The sequence below is a fragment of the Sesamum indicum genome, linkage group LG13 (assembly GCF_026168435.1).
Source record: "Sesamum indicum cultivar Baizhima isolate 11 linkage group LG13, ASM2616843v1, whole genome shotgun sequence".
NCBI lineage: Eukaryota > Viridiplantae > Streptophyta > Magnoliopsida > Lamiales > Pedaliaceae > Sesamum > Sesamum indicum.
In genome coordinates, this window is record NC_142669.1 from 12007146 (window position 1) to 12031440 (window position 24295).

Sequence of the window (24295 nt, forward strand, 5' to 3'; positions counted from 1 at the left end):
TGTCGAATGTCTTTTGGACTATGATTGATTCAAATTTGATTCTTTTATTTAAATTTTCAAATGGATTATAATTAATTTTCAAAAAGGTAATTAATTAAATTGCCAAACACGACATAGAAATATACACATATATATATATATATATATACATATCTTCCTCTTAAAAAAACAAAGAAAAAACGTGCAATTTTAGTCACATCATTAAATAACAGAACTTAAAAAGCAAATATTAATTAAAAAAATCAAAACAAATCTTTAAAATAATCATAAGCTTTTGATATTTTATAGATATAAAAAAGAATTACGATAATATATATATATATATATATAATTCTAAAATTTTTGGAAGAATCTCGTTTTGGTTTTATGTGTATATTTGAGTCCAATTTTAATTCACAATATTTGATTAAAATTATTAAATTTTGTCCAAAGATATCATGGTTAATTTGTTTAAACTATAAATTCAAAACAATTTTTATTTATAAAACTTTTAATGAATTTTAAAATGCAGTTTTGGGTTAAGTAATCTCTTTTAAAGTGCAATAATTTATGGATCATTTTTTTATTAAAAAATATAAATGAATTGAATTTTATATATGTTTGGTGAAAATCAGAATGTGAAGCTTTTTTGAAATTTATGTAAATAATTAATATTCATATATTGCATTTACATTGATAAGATAAATAATTTGTTCTATCTCTAAATTCTTTAATATAATTATAACTCAAAATTGCATATACTCATCTTGATTTTGGATGAAATAGATAAACAAGGAAAGGAAGAAATAAAAACCCAAAAAAGAAAAAAATAGAACACTTATCCTCTTAATTAAATTTTTGGACAATATTGCCTTATACTATATATATGTATATATAGATCAAAGATTTTTTTTTCAATAATTTTGTATTTTAAGTTTAATTAAAATTTCTTAATTGTAAAAATATCTTTTAATTATTATAAAGTAAAATATAATCAATGAATTAAATAGTTCAAATTTTATTATATTTTACAGGCTCAAAGTTAAGTAATGAATAAGTACAATAACTACACTAAAGAATTCATAATTTATTTTTATTAATTTAGGTACAGAATTAAGTTATTAACTGTTTATACTTATTTTTATCTAAGTAAAAGGGTAAGTGTTATACTTATTAACTTAGAAAAGTATTCGTGAAGAATAGTTCGGGGGCAAATGTATTTTACCCAATATTTAATGGCTAGATTGAAATTGCATACTTCTAGATATATGGGATGTAATGTGATGAACCCCATAATATTGGGACCAAAATTGCAAATATTGAATGAAAATTATTGCAATTTTCTCTTTCATTATTATTTATTACTTATCAATTATTTACAAAAATTAATGGGTTGAATGCAATTTACCTCATGTGATATATGAAATGAACAAATTCTCCACTGTGAAAAAAGAATTAGCAAAGTACTATCCCAGTATTTCAGAAAAAAGAAGTCATTTTCTAAAACACAGGGGGCGATTTGCTATTTTATTTCTCATAAGAGTTCTTTTTGCTCGTTTCTCATATCACAGGAGGTAAATTGTATTTTTTCCGGAATTAATTTATCTTTTAAGTAATACATAAAGTATAATAGCCTTTTGGGATTCTTTTAGAATTCTAATAATGTTTTAGTTATCAACATAAACTATAATTATGTAAATATAAAGTGTAGAAAAATAAATAAATACCATTAAGAAAAGCAATTGAGATGAGACAAGCTCGCTTCGATACATGTGAAGATCATAGTTGATGTGTTCGGTTGTTGCCCAAACTACCGAAAGGTCATACGGTTGCTCCACTTGGGTAACTTAGAAGGAAATGAGTTAAAGATCTGCATAGAACGTGGAGGTGCCGAGTTGGATCCCGACTTGAACACTTCGACGCTCAAATTAAAACAAAAACAGATCGGTGGTCTATAACACGGACGCAAAGACATTAATAAGGTGGTTAGTATACTTTTCTTCCCAATGTAGAATGACACATTGTATCCATTTATGTTTTGCCATGTGTCATTCATGTGACGCCCCGAAAATTATAATACATAATTGTAGGACTAATCACCTATCATTAAAGAAATTTAGTTGAGAATTAAATTATGAGTTGAAATATGAATATATTAAAGTCCTAGGGACTAAATTGAAACTTTATAAAATAAGCTAATTGGGGTTGAATTGCATAATTTGAAAAGTTTGTGGTCAACTTATAAATAAATGAAATTATTAAAATCAAAAGAAACATATAAATAAAGTGGCAGCACGTGGGCTGCCACTAATCTGGTGGAAGGCAAGCCACCATTTTAAATAATACAACACATATATGTATATAACAAACATATTTTTTATCCACCCTATTCGATTTTTTTAATTTTTAAATTTTTTTGTAAAAATTACAGCAAAGGCAAAGTTGATAATTTCATACCTCCATTAAAGAATTACATAATTTCATCAAATATCAGGGGATATTTATAATTTTTCAAACAACGAGAGAATATTTACAATTATGTCAAACCTGAACGAAAATTATTGTAATTTACCCTTAAAATTATTTCTCAACCAATCATGAAAAGATGCATGTTGAGTTATCAAAACTCACAAAGATTGATTTGTCAATTTGATGAAAAGACAAAAATAAAGAAGTTGAGTAGTATTTCAATTAATAATATTCTAGTTAATTATATCATGATATAATCCATCCAAAAGCCTTGATATATTATGGTTTATGTTCCTTTCCACCAAATAATAATAATAATAAGGGATAGCTACACTCTCGTCTCTTGAAATTTGGTGTAATTATATATAAATCTTTTATAGTTTGAAAAAATTACATCTAACACCTCTAAAATTTACTTCCGTCTAACAAATAAATCCATCTGTTAATGATAATTCACTAAATTTGTTGATATAAACAAATAAACTGAATGAATTTGGTATTTATCTCGGTTGACTTATTGTAAGTCAAACAATTTTTCCCGACTAAACTACCCTTATAACGATGAACATATACTTCCTCATATGTATTAATGCGGGAAGACGTATGGAGGTGATTTGATCATAAAAAGATTTATTTGACCTGTAATAAATGAACAATAAGTCAAACGAGGGTAAATATAGATTTTCTTTCTTGTGTTTTTTGTTAAGAACTCGGTGAATTTTGGCTACGAAGGGACTTATTTGTTAGACGGAAGCAAACTTCAAGAATACCAGATATAATTTTCTAAATCATAAATTTTTTTACGTATAATTATATTCAATCTTAAAGAAAAGGACTGTAATTATTCTTAATAATAATAATAATAAAAAAAAAAAAACTCTCCATATAAAATAAATGGGCAAACCTTATCATCTCATGAGAAATGATAAAAGCCACAACCACCCCCAGCAAATAGTTTAAAAAGGAAAAAGAAAAATAGAAATAATTATATTAGGAATAATTCTTGTGTAGTTAATGATTGAAGTCGGTGCGGTTTATCCAGTTCTGTGGCCCACGAGTTTCAATTGTAAACACGTTTCTTCGGCCTCGTCCAAAAGCATAAGTTTCCGTACGCATAGGGAGGGATTCAATACAATCCTCGTTTTCCGATTGCGCGGAAGCTAAGTAAACTATACTCTTTCCTTCTCTCTCTCTCTCTAGTTTTGTTATCAATAGCGAGCATCTATGGCATCGGGGTCGACGGGACGGGCCAATAGTTCGGGTTCCAAAGCGTTTGATTTCGGGTCTGATGATATTTTATGCTCGTATGAGGATTACGGCAATCAGGATGGAAATAATGGAATCCATTCCGATCCTTCCAGCGCTACTAATTCCACGAAGGTAGTTGCTTTGAATTGTTTTTTGTTAATCTTTTTTATTTTTTGGTGAATCGTTTATTTTTGTTTACCTTATTTCTTTTGCCTGCTAGGGTTTTGGATTTTTACGTTATTCCTTTTTAATTAATTGTAACTTAGGTTTTTGATTTAGGATTAAAGGGTGTTGACTTTTGTGTGCTAATGTGATTGATGCAGGTCTCGGGTCTTGAGGGGATCTGTATTGAATTGTATTTGTTTCGTTTTAATAATATAACTCAGAAAAATGTTATATTTGGTTTCTTTTAATTGGGTATAATTGTATGAGAACTGTATTTTTGGAATTATTAAGTTCTTGGTCTTTGGTCATTGGAGTTAGTTATGGCCTTTTGCAAGCCTGTCTTGCTGTGTTGAAGATTTAGTCTGTATTGAAGAAACCTTATGTATCAACCTGTATGAAAGTAGAGTTGATTAAGATTGATGGTAAAAAAGTCATGTGTATGATGTATGTTTGCTGTGTTTATTGCAAGAATGTAATATAGTTGGTGTTCTTTTCTTTCTTTTTTTCTTTTGCTGTAGTCCCTTCTTTTTCATAAGACTTTGTGCTAACTGTAACAACTTGAGCACGACTCTGATGACTAATTAATGATGTTGTCACAAATTTGAGTAAATATGTCTCTATAAAATGGGGAAACAAACATGAGGAGCTGAGGCATTTTTGGGTCTTAAAGAGAAGAGAATGAGCAGGACTAGATATGAAGTTCCAACCGACTGGACTTACATTGTTAGTATGTTGGAACTTAGTAGTGTTTCAGGCTGTTAATTCATACATTGGATCTACATTGGTTTGTGTCTGACCTGGGCAAATGTAGGGAGAAAGATCCAAGTTCTATGTTGCGTAAGGTGAAAAAAAAAAGTTCTATCTCCTGTAACTGCTCAGGTTCTAAGCAAATTGCTGGCAGATATGAATCAAAATTTTGTAAAGTAAGTGTATGAAGGATGCATGGGGCAGTTGATATTAATTTCCAGGGATCATATCCTTTGGGCATTATTTGAGATAGCCAAAATTTTTTATGTCAATAATTCAAATTTTAAGTATCTTTCACGTGTTTACCTTGGAAGGGAAATTTAACTGAAATTGGAGACTTGTACATTGTCTTTTGGCAATTTGTTTCTATTTGATCTCAAGACCTTCACAATGAACTGATATTACAAAGATGAAAAGGGCACAACACTTCCAGAGCACAATTGGATCTACTTTATAAGTGGCCAATTTTCGGCCAAGAATTTGGACTTGCTATCTCTCTCCCCCTGTCCCCCCCCCTTCTCTATTTATTCTTTTGCCTCTTCCTCACTGGAGGACCTGTGTTTTATGACTTTTCTGGCTTTTGTAGCAATTATTGTTATTACTACTACTGCTGTTGTTATTGACTTGTTCTCTGCTGCTGCCCTTCAGTCGTGGATCAAACTTTATTAAGCATTCTTCTAACAAGCTCTTCTCTGAATAAGCAGGAGTATAACAAAAGCAGAATGGCAAGATCCTCTGTTTTTCCTGCATCCACTTATAGTCCACCAGAAGAATCTTCATTCAATCAAGGTGTTATCACCACTGTTGAAAACACCATGAAGAAGTATACTGATAACATCATGCGTTTTCTCGAGGGAATTAGTTCAAGGATGTCACAGTTGGAATTGTATTGTTATAATCTCGACAAATCAATTGGAGAAATGCGTTCTGACTTGCTTCGGGATCATGGAGAGTCAGAATCAAAGCTCAAATCTCTGGAGAAGCATATCCAAGAGGTTCGTTTCGGTATTAATCTAGCATTGATTTCTTAAATATTTCATGGGGGTTCCTATATTTAGTAATGACGTGTGTTAATTTTGTGAAACTATGTAGTACAACTGCGTTGTGAATGAACCCTGGTTCTCTGTGTCCGTGTCGTTATGAGTATATCCAACCCTTTGAGTGCTACTAATGGACTAGTTCTTTCCATCGGTTTAAGTGCAGGTCCACAGGTCTGTGCAGATCCTAAGAGATAAGCAGGAACTAGCTGATACTCAAAAGGAGCTAGCCAAGCTTCAGCTTGCACAGAAGGAGTCCTCTAATCAACAGAATGAGGATAGAGCTTCAACACCTGCTTCTGAAGTAAAAAAAAGCGAGAACTCATCAGATACCCATGACCAGCAGTTGGCACTTGCACTGCCCCACCAGGTATCTCCGCAGCCCTCTATCCCTGCCCGGCCACTTGAGCATCAGCAGCCTTCTATGGCACCCCCGTCATCCATGCCTCCCCAAAGTATGCCACAAGTACAGGCATACTACTTGCCTCCACCACAAATGTCAAACGTTGGTGCCTCTTCCCAACCATCTCAGACTCAATATCTGCCAGCACAATCACAAGTTCAAGACCTCTCTAGGATGCCACCGCCGCCTACTCAGCCTCAAGTAAACCAGAGCCCACAGGTGCAGTCATTACCCACATATCAGCAGCAGTGGGCCCCGCAGCTACAACAGCCAGTGCCATCACCCCAACAGCCGGTTATGCAGCCACAGATCAGAACCTCATCTCAGGTGGTTTATTCTTCCTATCTGCCTAATCAGCCAAATCAGTCTCCTGCAGAAATGGTGCCGAATAGCATGCCTATGCAGGTGTCATTTGTGGGAGCACCTCAACCTGGTTCCACAGGTCCTGAAGCAACCTATGGGTATGGCAATGCTGGCAGACCAATTCAACAGCAGCCTCCGCCGCAGCATCTCAAGCCTGGGTATGGCTCACAATCAGGGGAGGGCTATGTCCCCAGTGGCCCCCGCTCGACACTTCCACCTGGAAACACTTACATGGTTTTTGATGGTGAAGGTGGAAGGACACATCATCCTCCCCCACAGCCTCACTTCCAACAAAACGCCTATCCTCCACAGCGTATGCCTAGCCCTAATATGGTAGTTCCTCACTCCATCCGCAGCCATCCCTACAATGAGTTAATTGAGAAGTTGGTGGGCATGGGTTACAGAGGTGACCATGTGGTTGGTGTCATTCAGAGGCTGGAGGAGAGTGGTCAGACTATTGATTTCAATTCAGTGCTTGATAGGTTGAATGGACACCCATCTGGAGGTTCTCAGAGAGTATGGTCTAGTTAAAGCCTCCTCAAATTCACCTGCTCCACGGCATGGTTTCTTTATTCTGAGTTTATCATGTATTGAATAAAGGATGATTGAGATCATTTACGTAATTTGGTAAACATAGGGGTGAAGAGATGCTTTTTTTATATGTAATCTTTTTCCCAATGTTGTTACTGTCAAAAATTGCTATGTTCACTTCTCTTTGCTACTGTATGTATCTTGCTTACACGGCCCAACGGATAATGGTATGTCTTGGTTTTTAACATTTATGAACATTGTCTGTGAAGATATAAGTACGTAAATAAAGACATTAAGGATTAAGAAAAATGTGGTAGTAGGTGCAGAATATTTCGATTCTGGGGAGTTCGTATGTGTCTATGAACATTTTCATAAGTAATTTCAATGCCATGGGCGTGAATGAGAGTTGAGAGAACTCTACTTATGAAGGAATTTTTCTTACACCCGCTTGTTTCAAATTGGCTACACAGTACATTGAGAACCAACCCAGTTGTCAAACCAGGGAGTTGAAAATGAACTTCTTAGATGGCCTCCTGATTTCAATCACTATGCAACAAATAGACCCACCGTTTTGTTTGTTATTTTGGATTGTTTTTCACTATTGAAATTTGTTTTTCAAAACATCCCAACCCATCTTCCATTGTTTCGACTAATAGGGTTGGCAGCGACTTTTGCTTTGATTTTTGTGAGCTTTTGTTTTTTGAAAATTTAATATCTGGATATCTTTTTAATAATTATTTACAGATCATTTTTAGTAATAATTTATTTTTTCAATAGTTATAAAAATATTATTATTATTTTTTATACATAGATAATTGAAGGATGAAAAATAAAAATCTAGCCAGAAAAAACCGTTTAAAAATTCGACCACATTTATCCCCATCAAATATAAATATCAAGTATTACTTAAAATATATATATATATATATATATAATTATCAAGTAACCATGCAGGCCCTCAATCCATGGGACATCTGGTCCTCAGCCATGTCGTAGGCCACCAGGTTCATACCCAAGTATTCCAGGGCTGTTGAGTCCAGCATTGAGCCCAGTTTATCCCCTTATCACTTAGACCTCCCTTCTATCTCAATTGTGAGCTCACATCCTGACCACCCTAAGCGACTGTTTGCAAAAGCTTCTATTTTTAGAGAAATAATTTTTGTGAAAAAGTTAAAAATGATAGTAAAATTAAAAGTTGGTAATATTTCTAAAAAAGTAAAAATCAGATAAAAGCTAAATTGGATAGTATTTAGAGAAAAATTACTTCTAAAATAAATTTAATTAATGAAAGACTGTTTTGTCTCTACGTATTAAAAATATATTATTTTTCTTGCTTATTATTTCACTTGTCGTTTGTCACTAATAATTATTTTTCTACAAAAAATCATAAATTTTATTTCAATTAGTATTTCATATTTATATTTTTAAAAATATTAAAAAATATGTTTAATTTGATCATGCTCCCACTAAGTAATATAATTGTGCATTCATACACAATAATTAAACCCACATTATTGCAAACAATAATTATTTTATTGATTAATTAAATAATAATATGTGAACGAGATAATATTATTAGATGATATAGCACATAAAATATAAAAAATTTAAATATCAAATATATGAAAGTGTAAATTTAATTATTGTTAAAATGTAAATTATTTGAGACTATGATATCAACTTTAAATATATAATTTTCAAAATAAATAAAAAATGATAAAGTTGAATTAAGATTATTATAATAAGGGTAAAGTAGTTAAAAATAAAATTGAATTTATTTAAAAAAAGCCAAAGCAACTAAAAACACTTCCGAAGATGCTTCTAACTTTTGGTTTGAAAATGCTTTTCTTAGCCGTTTCAGAAGTAGAAACGGGCATCCCAAATACTTCAAAAGTGCTTTTAGGGAACCATAAATTGAAAAATACTTTTTTGAAGCATCTGGAAACACTCCCTAAGTTGTTTGATAATCCCAGTAGGCCCTTCATCCATCCTCCTAGCCCAACCCTACTTGAGTATAGTGGCACACTTATCCTTGAGTCCAGTCACCACGGCTTACCGAAGAATACTGGCCTAAATCTAGAGGTGTAAACGAGTTGAGCTCGACAAATTCAAAACTTTTTGGCTCGTGATTTTGAGTTCGAGCTCGAGTTCACATACTCAAAACTTTTTGGCTCGAGCTCGAGTTTTTCTTCTCTATATAATTTTTATTTATATTTAAAATAAAAGAATTTTAGAATATTCATTTATTATGTTAGATTGACATGCCCAAATTATTTTTAACAAAAATATATTCTTAAATTTCTTAAACTACTAAATAATTTTAAAAAAAAGAATAATTAATATAAAATAAAAAATATATAGTAGTACTAATGAACTTAGTAACTTGTTATTAAAGCTTATTTTTACATAGAGATTAAATATATAGCTAAAAGTATTATATTTTTATCATTAGCTAAATTTAAAATATGTGATATTACTTTATAGTTATAATATATGTATTTTGAATATGGAGTTAAATACATAAAAAATATATAAAAAATAGAAAAATGAAAAGCTCGCGAGTCGGCTTGCGAGCTTATGAATAGAAATTTTTGAGCTCAAGCTTGAGCTAGTTCGACTTGAACTCAAAAAATTTGAGCTCGAGTCAAGCTCCAAATCGAGTCGGCTTGATCATCTGCCATCCCTACCTAGGTGTCAAGGGCCGCCCGCGTACTCGGCATCCTTGACGCGCACTTCGGCCACTCAACCGTTCTACATAGCCGACCAATCAACCTTCACCGACAGATGATGGACATCCGCAGTCTTAGAGTCCTAGGAGTTGGTCTTTTACTGTTTTGTTATTTGCTTTCTGTTGTTTAGATTGCTCAGGGGGACGTTACGCCTCATGAGGTGCAATTTTCAGGTTTTCTATTATCTAGTATAGACAATAGGATTTATTTTTTTAAGCCTATTATAGGGGGGGGGGATGAGTTCAAGAAGCTTGGTTTAGTGACGTGTTAGAGTCCCCCTCAAGGCGATCCCCTTGCTCTAGCATCGTTGTTTACTGTATACGCACTTTTCAGCAATAATACAAGCTCCTTTCTAAAATGATATGGACACAATTTGATAAGAAGATCAAGAAGATAATAACTGATAATGGATTGGAATTTTTAAATGAACAATGTCAAAAATTCTTTAAAGAAGAAGGTATTATTCACCAAACTACTTGTATTTACACACCACAACAAAATGGTATTGTTGAAAGAAAACACAAACACTTATTGCAAGTTGCTAGGTCCATTATGTTCCAAACTAATTTACCTAGAATGTTTTGGTTAGAGGCTATACTAACATCCACCTACATTATAAATAGAATCCCTACACCTGTTCTTAAATGGAAAACTCCCTATGAAGTTCTTATGAAGAAGACAGTAGATTATTCTTATTTTAGAACTTTTGGTTGTTTATGTTTTGCTACCAACACCTTGCCTCATAAATCTAAGTTTGATATTAGAGCTGTTAAATGTATATTTCTTGGATATGCTCACAATCAGAAGGGATATAGAGTGTATGATATAGATAAGAAAACCATTATCATATCTAGAGATGTAGTTTTCAAAGAAACCATTTTTCCTTATGCTGATGAACATACTGATCCTATTAATTCTGCTGTTTCTCAGACCTTTAATGAACCTGTTACTCATGTTATAGATGATCAAGATGATAAAATCTCTAATGTTGAACCTGATGCTGAAGTTATAGAAGATAATGTCCTTGATAATGAAGAACAAAGACAAGAACAAGTATCAGAAAATATAAATCTGAGAAGATCAAGAAGACAAATTATTAAGCCTTCTAGGCTGCAAGATTATGTTTGTGTCTGTAACAAAGAAGACAATGATATACTTGCTGTTAAATTGCAGAATGACATGAATACTTGTATGTGTGCTATTGTGAATTTACCTAGTGAACCTAGGAATTATAATGAGGCAGTAAAGAAAAAGGAGTGGATGGAAGCTATGAATTTAGAAATACAAGCCTTAGAAGATAACAATACCTGGGATGTAACAAAATTACCTGAAGGAAAGAAAGCTATAGGCAGTAAATGGGTATACAAACTGAAATTAAAGTCTGATGGTAGTGTGGATAGATGTAAGGCTAGACTTGTTGTAAAGAGTTATAATCAGATTGAAGGAATTGATTATAATGACAGTTTCTCTCCCGTTGCTAAGGTAGTTACTATTAGAACATTTCTTGCTGTTGTTTGTAAACAACATTGGTTTATGCATCAATTAGATATCAATAATGTTTTCTTACATGGTTTTATAGATGAAGATATATACATGAAACTTCCTGAAGGATACAATGTCCCTAATGGACATGTGTGTAAATTAAAGAAATCCTTATATGGCCTTAAGCAAGCCTCTAGACAATGAAATTTGGAGTTTACAAAACAATTAGAAAAGATTGGTTTCATACAATCTAAAGCTGATTATTGCCTGTTTACTATCTTTACAAATTCTAGTTTCTTTTGCCTCTTTGTATATGTGGATGATGTCCTTATTGCAGGACCTTGTGAACACACTATAAATGACTTTAAAACCAAACTGCATAACCTGTTCACTATTAAGAATCTGGGAAAAGCCAGATTTTTTCTTGGTTTAGAGATTGGCAGGTCAGAACAAGGAATGATCATCACCCAAAGCAAGTATGTGAGGGACATCATAGCTGATACAGGCTTAACACACAGCAAGGCCACAAATACCCCTTTACCAGCTGGCTTGCAACTTAAGGCTGCTGTAGGAGAACAATTGAGCAATCCTGAATCTTATAGAAGACTGCTAGGTAGGTTGTTGTATCTTGGCTTTACAAGGCCAGATATTTGCTATGCTACTCAGTAGTTGAGCCAATTCATGCAATTTTCTTGTCAAGAACACTGGAATGCTGCACTTCACTTAGTGAGATACTTGAAAGGGACAATCTGCAGAGGAATACATTTCAATTCCAACAATAATTTCAACCTTGCAGCATATTGTGATGCGGATTGGGCTACTTGTAAAGAAACAAGGAGATCTTTAACTGGTTATTGTGTATTCTTAGGGGGAAGTTTGATATCATGGAAAACCAAGAAATAGACCATTGTTTCAAGGTCTACTGCAGAAGCCGAGTACAGGAGCATGGCCTCAACAACCTGTGAGCTTATATGGATTCACAATTTGCTTAATGATTTGAAGATCAATATACAAACCCCAATTCCATTTTTCTGTGATAATCAGGCAGCTCTATACATCACTGCTAATCCAGTCTTCCATGAGAGGACTAAGCACATTGAGATTGATTGTCATTTAGTCCGGGACAAATACAAAGAGGGTTTCATTCTCCCTAAGCATATTTCTTCAAAGGAATAACCAGCAGATCTTTTTACTAAAGTCTTAACTGGTCCCAAATTCATGTATCTATTGTCTAAGTTGAACCTGAGAACATTTTAGAGAGTTCAACTTGAGGGGGGAGTGTTGAAGATGGTTGATGTTGCTGATCTTTTAAACGCGAGCTGCTGCTGAACAGAGCAAGAATAGAGGGAGGAGAAAGGAGCTTCTGTCGTGTTTCATTTTAGCGCTTTTTCTTTTGTTATAAGAACACGCTTTTCGTTAGCCGTTACAATAAGTCGCCTCTGCTCATGTAATGCGTTTTTATAAGTAAAACGCAAGTTAGTTAGAAGGCAGTTTAGTTTGCTGTTTATAAAAGGAAGGAGTCTTCTCCCTCATTTAATCTGTATGATTGAAACTCAAGAAATAACAGAGTTTTCTGCTGTCAATTTTCTCTTTTTTCCATTCCTTTTGAACTCTGCAAACTTATGCTGCCTTCAATGTTTCCGCTGTGCACATTTCTACACTCTCATCTAATTAATAAGGATCCAACGATCATTAAAAAAAAAAAGAACAATATTTAATATGTAAAGACATATAAGTTATTTTATCAAAAAATAACGTCGTTAGTTATATTTAACAAAAAGGGACAATTGAGCTAAATTTATAAAACATAAAGGGGTGTTTTACTTATTTTCAAACCAAAAAGAGAGTTTCTACTGAGTTTTTAAAACACAGACGACCTTATGCAATTCTACCAATAAATAAATAAATAGAAAACGAGAAACACAAATAGATAAAATCAAATACGAATTGCTAAAAAAATCAAAAATAAAAAATTACTCCGTACTCACCGCTTTTGGATGCGCACAAAACTTGCGTCTTTCAAAACTCTGTTTAAATGTAATGGATGAAATCCAAAACTGGAACCCCACTGCCTAACCCCACAACACCCAAAAAAAAATACAAAGAACAATTAATGATATTGCATGATATAGCAGTAATTGAATGATTTTATTTTTTATTTTTAAGGAAAAATACAAGCAACCCCTTTATAATATTGCAAATGAGCAAATTACCCCCTTATGAAAAAATAAATAGCGTTTTATCTCTCTGTATTTTTTAAAATATAGCAATTTACCCCTTTATGATTTTTAAAATGAAGCAATTTACCTCCTTATATAAAGAGGTAAACTGCTTTATTTTAAAAAGTACAGGGGGAGTAAATTGCTATATTTTTTTCATAAAAGCAGTAATGTGCTCATTTTTAATATCACAGGAGGTAAAAAATATTATTCAGCCCGATTTTAATTTTTTTCTTCTTTTGAAAGAATAATTGATCTAAGCAACTTAGGAAGTGAGTGAGTTGAAAAATCAGATAATTTTCTTGATTATCATATACTATTTATTATCATTATTTTTTTGGTAATAATTGTCATATATATTTAGATTTTTGGTAAACATCGTGCTCATTTGTCACTGCCATGTTGTAAAACAATCAGCACAAGTTTGTTGCTACAACGTTTTCGATTGTCAATCGTGGAAGATAAGTACAATGTCACCATCCAAATATTGTCACAAAACTTCCTAAATATTGCTATTTTTTTCCTAATAAAATAAATTGAAAAAGTTAATCGGGCCTTAGTTGTTTAGTAAGATTGTGATCTTATAATTAAAAAATTGAATATGGATATGTGTTTACTTTTATAGTAATTTACTTACGGTTTTTGTTTCAATTTATTTGAATTATTAATATATTAAATTAATTTTTTGAATATTAAATATAACGTATCGCATACGGTTAAAAATAAATAAATGAACAAAATGCAGAAAGTTTAAAAAAAAATTGCAGGATTTGATTTAGCATTATTTTTATAAATAAATATAAAAGGTGAATAAAAATATTTAGTTGCTTATTCAACTATCTTGATCAAGTTTATAAATTATTCCACAATCAACTGTGGACGTATAGTTGATTATGCATATTTAAATTACGTAACGTGTTAATGGATTTTTATTTTTTTAATGTAAAATTATTTAAATTCTTTTTCTTAAATCACACTTTCTTTTCTAAGATTTGGTATAATTACATGTAAATTTTATGTAGTTTAAAAAATTACATCTGAAGTTTAGTTCTATTGGACGTGTGTATATTTGTCTCACTTTATGTGAATTATTATAATTTATGTGTCGTTGTTAGTCGTATTGATATATTTATTGAATTGAGGTATTGGTTCAGTGTATCAATATGAGTTATTGTAATTTATTTATTGTTATTAGTAAAAAAGATTTTTCAATTGTTGCTTTATATTAATTGATATGGAAATACATTTTTTAACTTGATTATCACTTTATTATAAAACAAAATCCCAACATAATTACTATGCTGTTTTTTAAACAATATGGATATGCCAAGACTTCCAAGGCCAACTTTTTTCTTTCTTTTCTTCTTTTTCAAAAATGTCATTTACTATTACTAAATAATTTATGATAAAATAAAAACAAATATTGACACAGACATAATCACTATATTTGGTTTCATTTTTAATTTGGTTTAGTATTCTGTGGAGATAAAGAGAGAAAAACAAAGATAAATAAGTATGTATTAGAGATAATGTGTATGTTTGGATTTGTTTTTGTAGATAATAATAAAATAAGTATGGTATGTTTAATGTTGCTTAGGGGGAGCCAAAAACTGCTGTTCATTGTCAAATTATGTCTCTTTTATATATGTTTATATATATATGTATGTGTATGTATATAATTTTTTTAGTTGTACGGCCTATAATTAGTGTAGACTTATTTTGACAAAAAATAAATGAGACACTGTTTCAAAACATCTCAAGACAACATAAAAAACTTCCAAAAACAAGGCAAACATTTACCATGTTTTGAGACGGGCCAAAAATAAAACCAAATACTGTAAATACTTCTTATTTAAAAGTAACCCGGAGAAAAAAGAAATAACAAATCAAAGAGAAAAGAGAAGGAAACTCATGTACATAGGATTGAACACGATTCGATTAGTGAAAAAAATATGCTTGAAAATATTGAACTACTTGAACTAAGTTCAGTAGAAACTTATTTGAGTTCGATTCGATCAATTATCAAATCATATATTTTTATATATAAATATTTTATATTTAATGTTGTATTTTTGGGAGACAAAAAATACTGTTTATTGTCAAATCATGTCTGTTTTATATTATGTATATATATAAATATATATATTATATATAGAAAGTTGAAAAATAGAAAAACAAGCAGATAAGATGTAAAAACACAAAAACAAACATTAAGTGTGTTTTATCTTGTCTCAGAAAATGCGAGAATACAAATCCAAACAAAGCCAATGATTTTACATTTGTCGTTCCAAGAAGTTAATTTATCGCGGGATAACTCTGAATTCATTTACGAATAAACTAAAAATTAAAATTCATGAAAAATAAATCTATTTATCTTGAAAATAATTATAAAAAAAATGTTGGAATTTAATTCATTAAGTGCCGAAAATTGAATTTAAAATTTAATATGAATCCACTCAATTGACTATAAACAATGAATATGAATTAAAAAAAAGGATTAAATACATTCACTTTTTCTGGACTGACACTCAAATTACAAATTGATCCTTAAATTATAAAACGAAGGGAAAAGACCTTTGCTATTTGCAAGCGTTGTTCTAACTATTTGAAAAGACCGTTAGAATTTTTGGACCAAAATGCCCTTAGTTCAACAGTATAAAAAGCCCTTATGTTTGGATTAATGTTTTGAATGTTTTTGTTTTGTTGTTTTGGAGATAGAGAGAGAAAAATAGAGATAAGTATGTGTTTTGAGATAGATGGTATGTTTGGATTTGTGTTTTAATATAATATAAAATAATATAAAATAAGTGGTGTAGGTTTGATGTTGGGATTTGAGAGACAGGAGTTACTGTTCATTGTCAAATCATGTCTTTAAATATATATATATATTTAGTAATATATATGTGTATGTATATTTATGTTAAGAGAAGAATAAAAAATAATAAAAAAAAGTAATAAAAAAAATAAATTATAATTGCACACCTAGTAGAGGTGTGCAGAACACAAAAACAAACAAGATTTTGTGTTTTGGCCCATTTCTAAGATGGGCCAAAACATAAAACCAAACATTTTTTCTTGTAGAAATTTGTTGATTGTTTGTAGTTGATCCGGGTCACACGTCGTAGCTACCTCATGTCTTTGGAACTAATCTAGGCCCTAGGTCGTCAGTTACTTCGAATCTTAGAAAATGTTTGGGACCTAAGAAAAGAGGGCAAATCATTAGGCTTGTTGGGAGGTCCCGAGCTAACACCATCTGATTCCTAAGTCAGTAAAAGAGTTCGAGATAGAAGAAGCGATCTAAGTGCGATCTCAAGCGATCTAATATGGATTTTTAGTGTAATAAATTTTACCATAAATGAACTGTACATAAGGTATTTATAAGATTTGTGTGGGTCCACTTGTCCATCGGAACGGTCCAATTGCATCATGCCACGTGTCGTAATCCTAACTCATTCACTGTCAGGTAATCAATAGTCTCCAGAGCGGATCCTTTAAGACCTGCGAACCGACCCGCAATGAGAGGGCGCGAATCCTTAGGATCACCTTGTAATAAATGTCTATTTTGAAAATATTTATATCATTTTATTGACAATTTCTTTAATTATGATATACCCCTATCAGTAGTAATTATCCAAAAACAAAAATCAGTAAATTTTAGAAATATTATATAGTATTAATTTTTTTTTAGGCAAAGATTGAAATGTCTAGTGGTATCGACTTTAGCTCATATAAAATTCTCTATAAAAAATAAAATAGTAAATTATATCTTGATTTTGGAAAGTAAAACAAATTATCCTTGTATTTTAGATAGGGGTATTTTTTTCTATTTTTCGAAATACAGGGGATAATTCACTAATTCTTTTTTCATAGAAGAGTATTTGTTCGTTTCACATATCACTGGATAAATTGTATTTAATCTTTTTTTTTTTGGTTTGGCTGTTAATATGTTATATCACTTACAATTATTATATTTTTTTTATTTGAAATATTTTACACATTACATCAATTTTTATGATTATATCTTTATCTCACGTTGAATCATATACTTAAATAAAAATATCTCAAATGGAAACTCATTTTATCTCAATTTTCCTCGATGTGATAAAATTCTACAACCAATTACAGCCTAAGCTGCTGGATCTCAGATTCTTGCTGGGATTCAATTAAAAATTTACCTAAAATTCAATTTAAGCAACAATCAAATTAAATTTAGATATATATATATATATATATATATTTTAAAAAGAATCAAATTAAATTTCGAAGACGTGAAGATTGACGAGAGTCAGTGTTGAAACAAGACTTCTCACGAGTGTGAAAAGGTAATTGAATCTTTGGTCAGGAAAAGCAACGTTGGATGTTGTATGTCGATACAAAGAAGAACTCTGAAGAATCTTTCCTGAGGCAGACGGCAATGAAATAAAATAAGGCCAGGTAAAGAAATCACAAAAGAGCACAGATCAGCGCAGCACGTTCTTGGATCGCCACCACATCACCCACTGCAATTCCCAAAAACCCCTTCTCTCTCTCTCTCTCTCGTTTCACGTTTTGCCAGGTCTACTTCTGCTGTCTGAATCACCGCTGCCTCGGTCACTCACTGTGTCAAATAAATAAAAGTTATAGTTCTGTTTTTTTAGGCAACTCTGTGACTTGCTACATACAAGGACTCTTTTCACCTCTCTCTCTATATATACAGTTAAAGGTGGCGTTTTGTGGCATTGCATGTAGTTTATAGAGCATCAGGCTTGCAATGTCCCAAAGGACTACTGAAATTCTTTAGACCCTTTTGATTTCAAGGTACACTGAGATGGATTCGGTGCTGAATGTTTGTATTTGTGCAGGGCTTTTCTTATCAGAATGTGTACATGTCGCTGTGCATTAATGTCTGAGCGAAAAGATGTTTTATGTCATATCATGAATCATATGCGCTGTCCCTCCTCTGTTTGTCTGTGTGTGTGTGTTTTCTGCTATTTGAGTGGCGATCGTGACTATAATTCTGTTTTGCATCTATAGTTCCACAAACAAGATTTGCAAAAGACTGTGCCTTTCCACTTTGTGTGTGATATTGGAATCTGTTAGCGTACAAGAATCAACAGTTTGTCAGAGTTAAATCCACCAAGAATGAGGGGAGCTGTGCTAGTTGCGATTGCGGCCGCCATTGGCAACATGTTGCAAGGATGGGATAATGCTACTATAGCCGGTATATTCTTACTCTACTATTAGTATTTCTCTCTGTGTTACTAGTTTTCATCCTAACAAAATCAATGCCTCATTTAAACAATCTCTTCTTGATGCTATTGTAGATTTAGAAGATTTCTCGTATCCTTTAGTACATATCATCTTTCAAATCTGTGGAAAAGATTAGTTTTTATCATTTAAGTTCTTAATCTTCAACCTCTTAGAGTTGTGCCAAAAGCCCATCAATTGGAAGACATCGAATTTTATGTTTTGTTTCTGATCCATTGAAGATCTTGAATCACTGAAAAGGATGTATCGGAATTGTTTCAGGATCTGTGCTTTACATCAAAAGAGAATTTGATTTGCAGAGACAGCCTACCATAGAAGGGCTAATTGTTGCTATGTCCTTGATTGGTGCAACAGTCATAACTACATTTTCTGGACCGGTATCTGATTGGCTTGGACGGCGTCCAATGCTAATAATCTCGTCTGTTCTATATTTTCTTAGTGGATTAGTGATGTTATGGGCTCCAAATGTGTATGTGCTCCTCTTGGCGAGACTCTTGGATGGTTTTGGAATTGGTCTTGCCGTCACTCTCGTTCCTGTCTATATTTCTGAGACGGCACCGCCTGAAATAAGGGGATTACTAAATACCCTTCCTCAGTTTACTGGTTCTGCTGGCATGTTTTTGTCATACTGTATGGTCTTTGGAATGTCTTTGACGAATTCACCTAGTTGGAGACTGATGCTCGGGGTTCTCTCCATTCCTTCGATGATCTATTTTGTATTAGCAGTGTTTTTCTTACCTGAATCTCCAAGATGGTTAGTAAGTAAAGGAAAGATGAAAGAGGCCAAGAGAGTTTTACAACAATTACGTGGACGGGAAGACGTGTCAGGTATATTTGCTAATTCAGTTGCTCATACTGCTAGAGAACCTCAAAGTTTTACGATCGAAGCTAGCTTGTCCGCGCATTAAAAATTCACTGACTTCTAGATGTAGATCTATTGCAGTCTATCCAATTTCGATAATGACTAGTTTGTAATGAACTGTTTATTAGATTACTCTTACTTCTAAACTTATGATTTATTAAAGAGTTATAGCATGCAAGTCTGTAAACATATCAAGGTTTGGCATTTGCAGGGAGCTGCAAATCTAGTTTCAATATTATGCTTTCTTTTAAAAAGAATTGAAAATTTTCTGCTTAATAAATTTTAATCTGTTCATGACTAAATCTTCTCCAGTTATACTCGAAACACGCAAGTCTTTTCTCAAGCTGCCAAACTCACACCTCACAGCTGCAATTTTCAGGACCTAGTGGGGTGCATACGCCTTAGATAATACTTTATACCTTAGAATCCTCGCCTTCAGTAGGTTTTGGTGAATTTTTTTATCTCAAAAATGAATCTCATGAATTGATTTTCTAGATATCATAAGTTACAAGATTGATTATTATGTGATTGTTTTACACTAAAAGTTTTCATTCCGTATTATTTTCCCTAAAGAATCAAGGTAGAATACCTGGTCATTCACCTAAGAACTTGTTTGTAATCTGCAAACGTCACTCTTTCATTTTGGTCCTAGGCAAGTATATGACTTCTCTTGCTTGTGTCTCTCTGTCAACAGGTGAAATGGCTTTGTTAGTGGAGGGTTTGGGCGTTGGAGGTGAAACATCCATAGAGGAGTATATAATTAGTCCAGACAATGATCTTGCTGATAACCAAGAGCATGCTGTTGAGAAAGACCGCATCAAATTATATGGGGCTGAGGAGGGCCAATCTTGGATAGCCAAACCTGTCAGAGGAGGAAGCACTCTGGGTATAGCGTCTCGTCAGGGCAGTGTGGCTAATCGAAGTATGCTTATGGATCCCATGGTCACTCTCTTTGGAAGTGTTCATGAGAAGCTCCCTGAGATGGGAAGCATGAGAAGCATGCTCTTCTCGAATTTCGGCAGCATGTTCAATGTGGCAGAGAATCAAGTTAAAAATGAAAACTGGGATGAGGAAAGCCTGCAACAAGAAGGCGACAACGCATCTGATGCTTCTGGGGCTGAATCTGATGACAACTTGAGGAGTCCGTTGCTTACACGTCAGGATACAAATCCTGAAAAGGACAATCCTGGCGAACAACTCAGCGGTATGGGAATCGGTGGTGGTTGGCAGTTGGCGTATAGAAAAGACGAGAACAGTTCAGGTCTTAAGAGGATCTATCTGCACCAAGAGGGTGGCCCTGGATCAAGGCGGGGTTCTGTTCTTTCGCTTTCTGGTGGAGACATCCCAGCTGAAGGGGAATTCGTTCATGCTGCTGCTCTAGTGAGCCAGTCTGTTCTTCGCGTGGAGGACATTACGAGTCATAATTTAATTGGCACAGCAACTGATAAACAACCTGAAGCTGCTGCAAGAGGAGCAAGCTGGAGAGACCTTTTCGAACCAGGAGTCAAACATGCACTGATTGTCGGAGTTGGAATTCAAATTCTTCAACAGGTAAATCCTACTACTAATTTCTAGACTTCAAACTAACTTACAAATACGCTAACTACATTTGCCTTCTTCAAAAACAGTAAAAAGCACATCTGCTCTTTGCATTCTCATCTGTTGGCTGGGAAGATCTCTCAGATGTTGCTATAAGATTCTATTGTAGGCAATAGTGATCTTACATAAGGTTTTTGGGGATCCAATACTGCTGCATGGTGCAAAGTGCTTGTGATCTAAAGCTTTCGCATACACTTTTTTTCTGTCTTATGAAGTATTATTTCAATTGGAAAAAGCCCATTTCTAAATTCTCTCCCCCACCACATAACAAGGACCATGAGTTTATATGTTTGTGTAATGCTCAATTACTACCAACACTGGTAACTAAATGCTTAGTTTAGTGATGCATGCTCTAAGTTTTTGTTTACTCATGTGACGACAACCTATTTATGCATGATTTGAGGTACATTTTCCATCTTTACACTATCACATGAAACAGTGAATGCGACACCATAATTAAATTAGTTTTTCATTTTACAAGATTAGCATAGAACCAAATACCTAGTAAGCCATCATACTCTTTATGTCTATTCATTTAATAATGTTGCTTTTGCAGAATTCTTCATGAATTGTGGCATAAAATTCATTGTGATCTGCCTTGATTTTATGATGTATCTGCATTTCAAGTTAATTGTTTTCCACGCAACATTTGAGTTGTTTCCCTAGAAACCGAGACTTAGACAGCTCAGCAATCCAATTGATCAATATCAAAACCACTATTTTGCTAATAATCCTGCAAAAGGCATCCTTGAACTCTGTATCTTACTTCAACATGAATGAATAGAGCATGTCCTTGGCTCAGTTCTTCCTTCTGTCATTTCTGTTTGCTACTTCCTAGGTAGAATCATTATTAAGGATAATGTTTGGTTTTCTCATTGGCATGAATATTTAAAGATGTAATCAACTGTCACCTATTTTTATGTGAATCTGGATTCAGCAACTTGGTGCCAGTAACATTCCAGCAAGCAGTAGCAAAGCCTTTAATTGTCTAATTGTATTGAACCAGCCCTTAATGTAGTATGTGCTTTATAAAAGTGCTGCATCTGTGTTGTGGGAAACTATATGAAATTACTATATATAACCAACTAAAATGTTTTCATTTCGAAACTTGTATTCATACACATGATTTCTTGATCCCACGGCTTTCTGATATATAAATGTCGGTTTACAGTTTTCTGGCATTAATGGAGTTCTCTACTACACTCCTCAAATTCTGGAACAAGCCGGTGTGGGAGTTCTCCTGTCGAATTTGGGAATTGGCTCCGACTCTGCATCTCTTCTTATCAGTGCTCTTACGACGTTGTTGATGCTTCCAAGCATTGGTGTCGCCATGAGGCTTATGGATATCGCTGGCAGAAGGTAATTCTCCCATTTCTTAATTCTGAATTTTATGGAAGCACCATTTTCCTGTCAAGAATAAACCTTAGGGTCCAAACTGTAAAATGGCAAAACTTCGAAGGGTACAATTGTGATATGGCAAACCTTAGGGAAGGAGTCTGAAATTTGAAGGAACCTTAAAGGGAAACTTGTGTAATACATTTTTGATTTATAATGAAGGGCAAAAGAGGTATTTCATTAAAAAAAATTAGTACTTTAAACGCCTGCCAGTGTTAAGGGAGAGAGATGTAATTTCGAAAATCTGAGGGGGTCTACCTATAATTAGACCAAACTCTAGGGGAGGCTCTGTAATTATCCGATTTATATGCTTTATTACTAATCCATTTGAATAATTTATGTATCAAATGCACCAAGAAGTAGAACTTCTATGTTACTTCTCTAATTTTTCCTTTCTCCCTTTTAAAGGAATGATCAAAAGTGGTTCCCCAAGTCCCCTGGGCCTTTGATCCCGTGACCTATCTTTCATAGAAACTAGGAACAAGGTGCCACCATTGTAACGTTACAAAGTGGCACCATTGGGCTACTTGATCGCCCCTAAGTTATTTCTCAATTTATTTTTAATGTGACATGGGGTAGGGGGCACATATTAGGATCACCATTAAAATTTGATGCTGATATTACCTTAACCATATATCGCCCATTTCCTAGAAAATCTACAAACACTTTTGAATGACAACATGCACTTTAACTTCATTTTGTCCATATAGCAACATAATTACACACATCTTCTCCAGGTGGCTGCTGCTGTCTACTTTACCTGTTCTATTGCTGACGCTCATCTTGCTAGTACTTGGCAACGTCATCGACCTAGGAACTGTGGTGCACGCTGTTATCTCAACCGTGAGCGTCATTGTGTACTTCTGCTGCTTCGTCATGGGCTTCGGGCCGATTCCTAACATCCTCTGCTCCGAGATATTCCCCACTCGTGTCCGTGGAATATGCATCGCTATATGTGCTCTAACATTCTGGATCGGAGACATCATAGTCACGTACTCACTTCCCGTCATGCTCAACTCGATAGGCCTTGCTGGCGTTTTCTCCATCTACGCTGTTGTTTGCACCATTGCGTGGGTCTTCGTCTTCCTCAAGGTCCCCGAGACCAAGGGAATGCCGCTTGAAGTCATCACTGAATTCTTTGCGGTGGGCGCAAAGCAAACTGCAGCAAGTGCAAAGAACTGAAGTGCTCCATCACATTCTCGAACCGTTGAAAGTTGGGTTGTTTTCTTTCTTACAAACTACTATTATCGGCTACCTACTCTTACATAATCGAAGGCGCTCCATTGTTCGCTCTGAAAAGCTGCGAGGATTATCTGAAAGAAGGAAAGCTGTCACCTTTCTTTCTGATTATACCCACCCCTGCTTGTGTGCTGCTTGTTTTGTACCATTCTTTAGCCCAATTTACGGTGATTTTTCACTAAATATAAATTTTAGATGATTACTTTTTTGTTAATTTCCTTAGTGGGTTCGTGGATAGGTTGCTTTGATCTGATAATGGATTCTAAGTTAAAGTGAGCTCATACTTACAGCAGCCTTGGGTTCAATATTTGAACTGGACAGGGCCAGATTTCCAGCTTGTATGATTTAGTTCATGCTACATTTGGTGATTTGTGCATTGGGGCATCAATGATTGATACGTGCATCTGATTCTGAATAAAATAGATATATGTTGATTTTGTGTGAAGGACAAAAGCTGAATTTGCTACAGCCATTTGGGAGTTTCTATGTTTTCTCATTAACTGAACGTGGAAAAGGATTTACAGCAGCGTAAAAAATAGAGGGAAAATGAAAATGTGTAAGAGATATCCTACTCATTCCCT

General features: G+C 33.6%; 2 protein-coding genes across 4 annotated transcripts; both read left to right on the forward strand.

Annotated features, from left to right (window-relative positions):
• The first annotated feature begins 3509 nt into the window (after positions 1-3509).
• LOC105176807 (formin-like protein (DUF1421)) lies at positions 3510-7137 on the forward strand. The gene is made up of 3 exons (XM_011099719.3): positions 3510-3828; positions 5313-5603; positions 5812-7137. The coding sequence occupies exons 1-3, from the start codon at positions 3673-3675 to the stop codon at positions 6940-6942; spliced, it is 1578 nt and encodes a 525-aa protein (XP_011098021.2). The 5' UTR covers positions 3510-3672; the 3' UTR covers positions 6943-7137.
• Positions 7138-17659: 10522 nt separating this feature from the next.
• On the forward strand, positions 17660-24167 carry TMT3 (tonoplast monosaccharide transporter3). Of its 3 annotated transcripts, none has more exons than XM_011099716.3 (6): positions 17660-17806; positions 18386-18572; positions 18881-19447; positions 20176-21032; positions 22252-22439; positions 23213-24167. In XM_011099716.3, the coding sequence occupies exons 2-6, from the start codon at positions 18494-18496 to the stop codon at positions 23655-23657; spliced, it is 2136 nt and encodes a 711-aa protein (XP_011098018.1). In that variant the 5' UTR covers positions 17660-17806; positions 18386-18493; the 3' UTR covers positions 23658-24167. The 3 variants fall into 3 exon arrangements, with proteins under 3 accessions (XP_011098018.1, XP_088733037.1, XP_011098017.1); XM_088876911.1 differs by lacking the exon at positions 17660-17806 and adding an exon at positions 17813-17927; XM_011099715.3 differs by lacking the exon at positions 17660-17806 and adding an exon at positions 17940-18169.
• Positions 24168-24295: the final 128 nt, after the last annotated feature.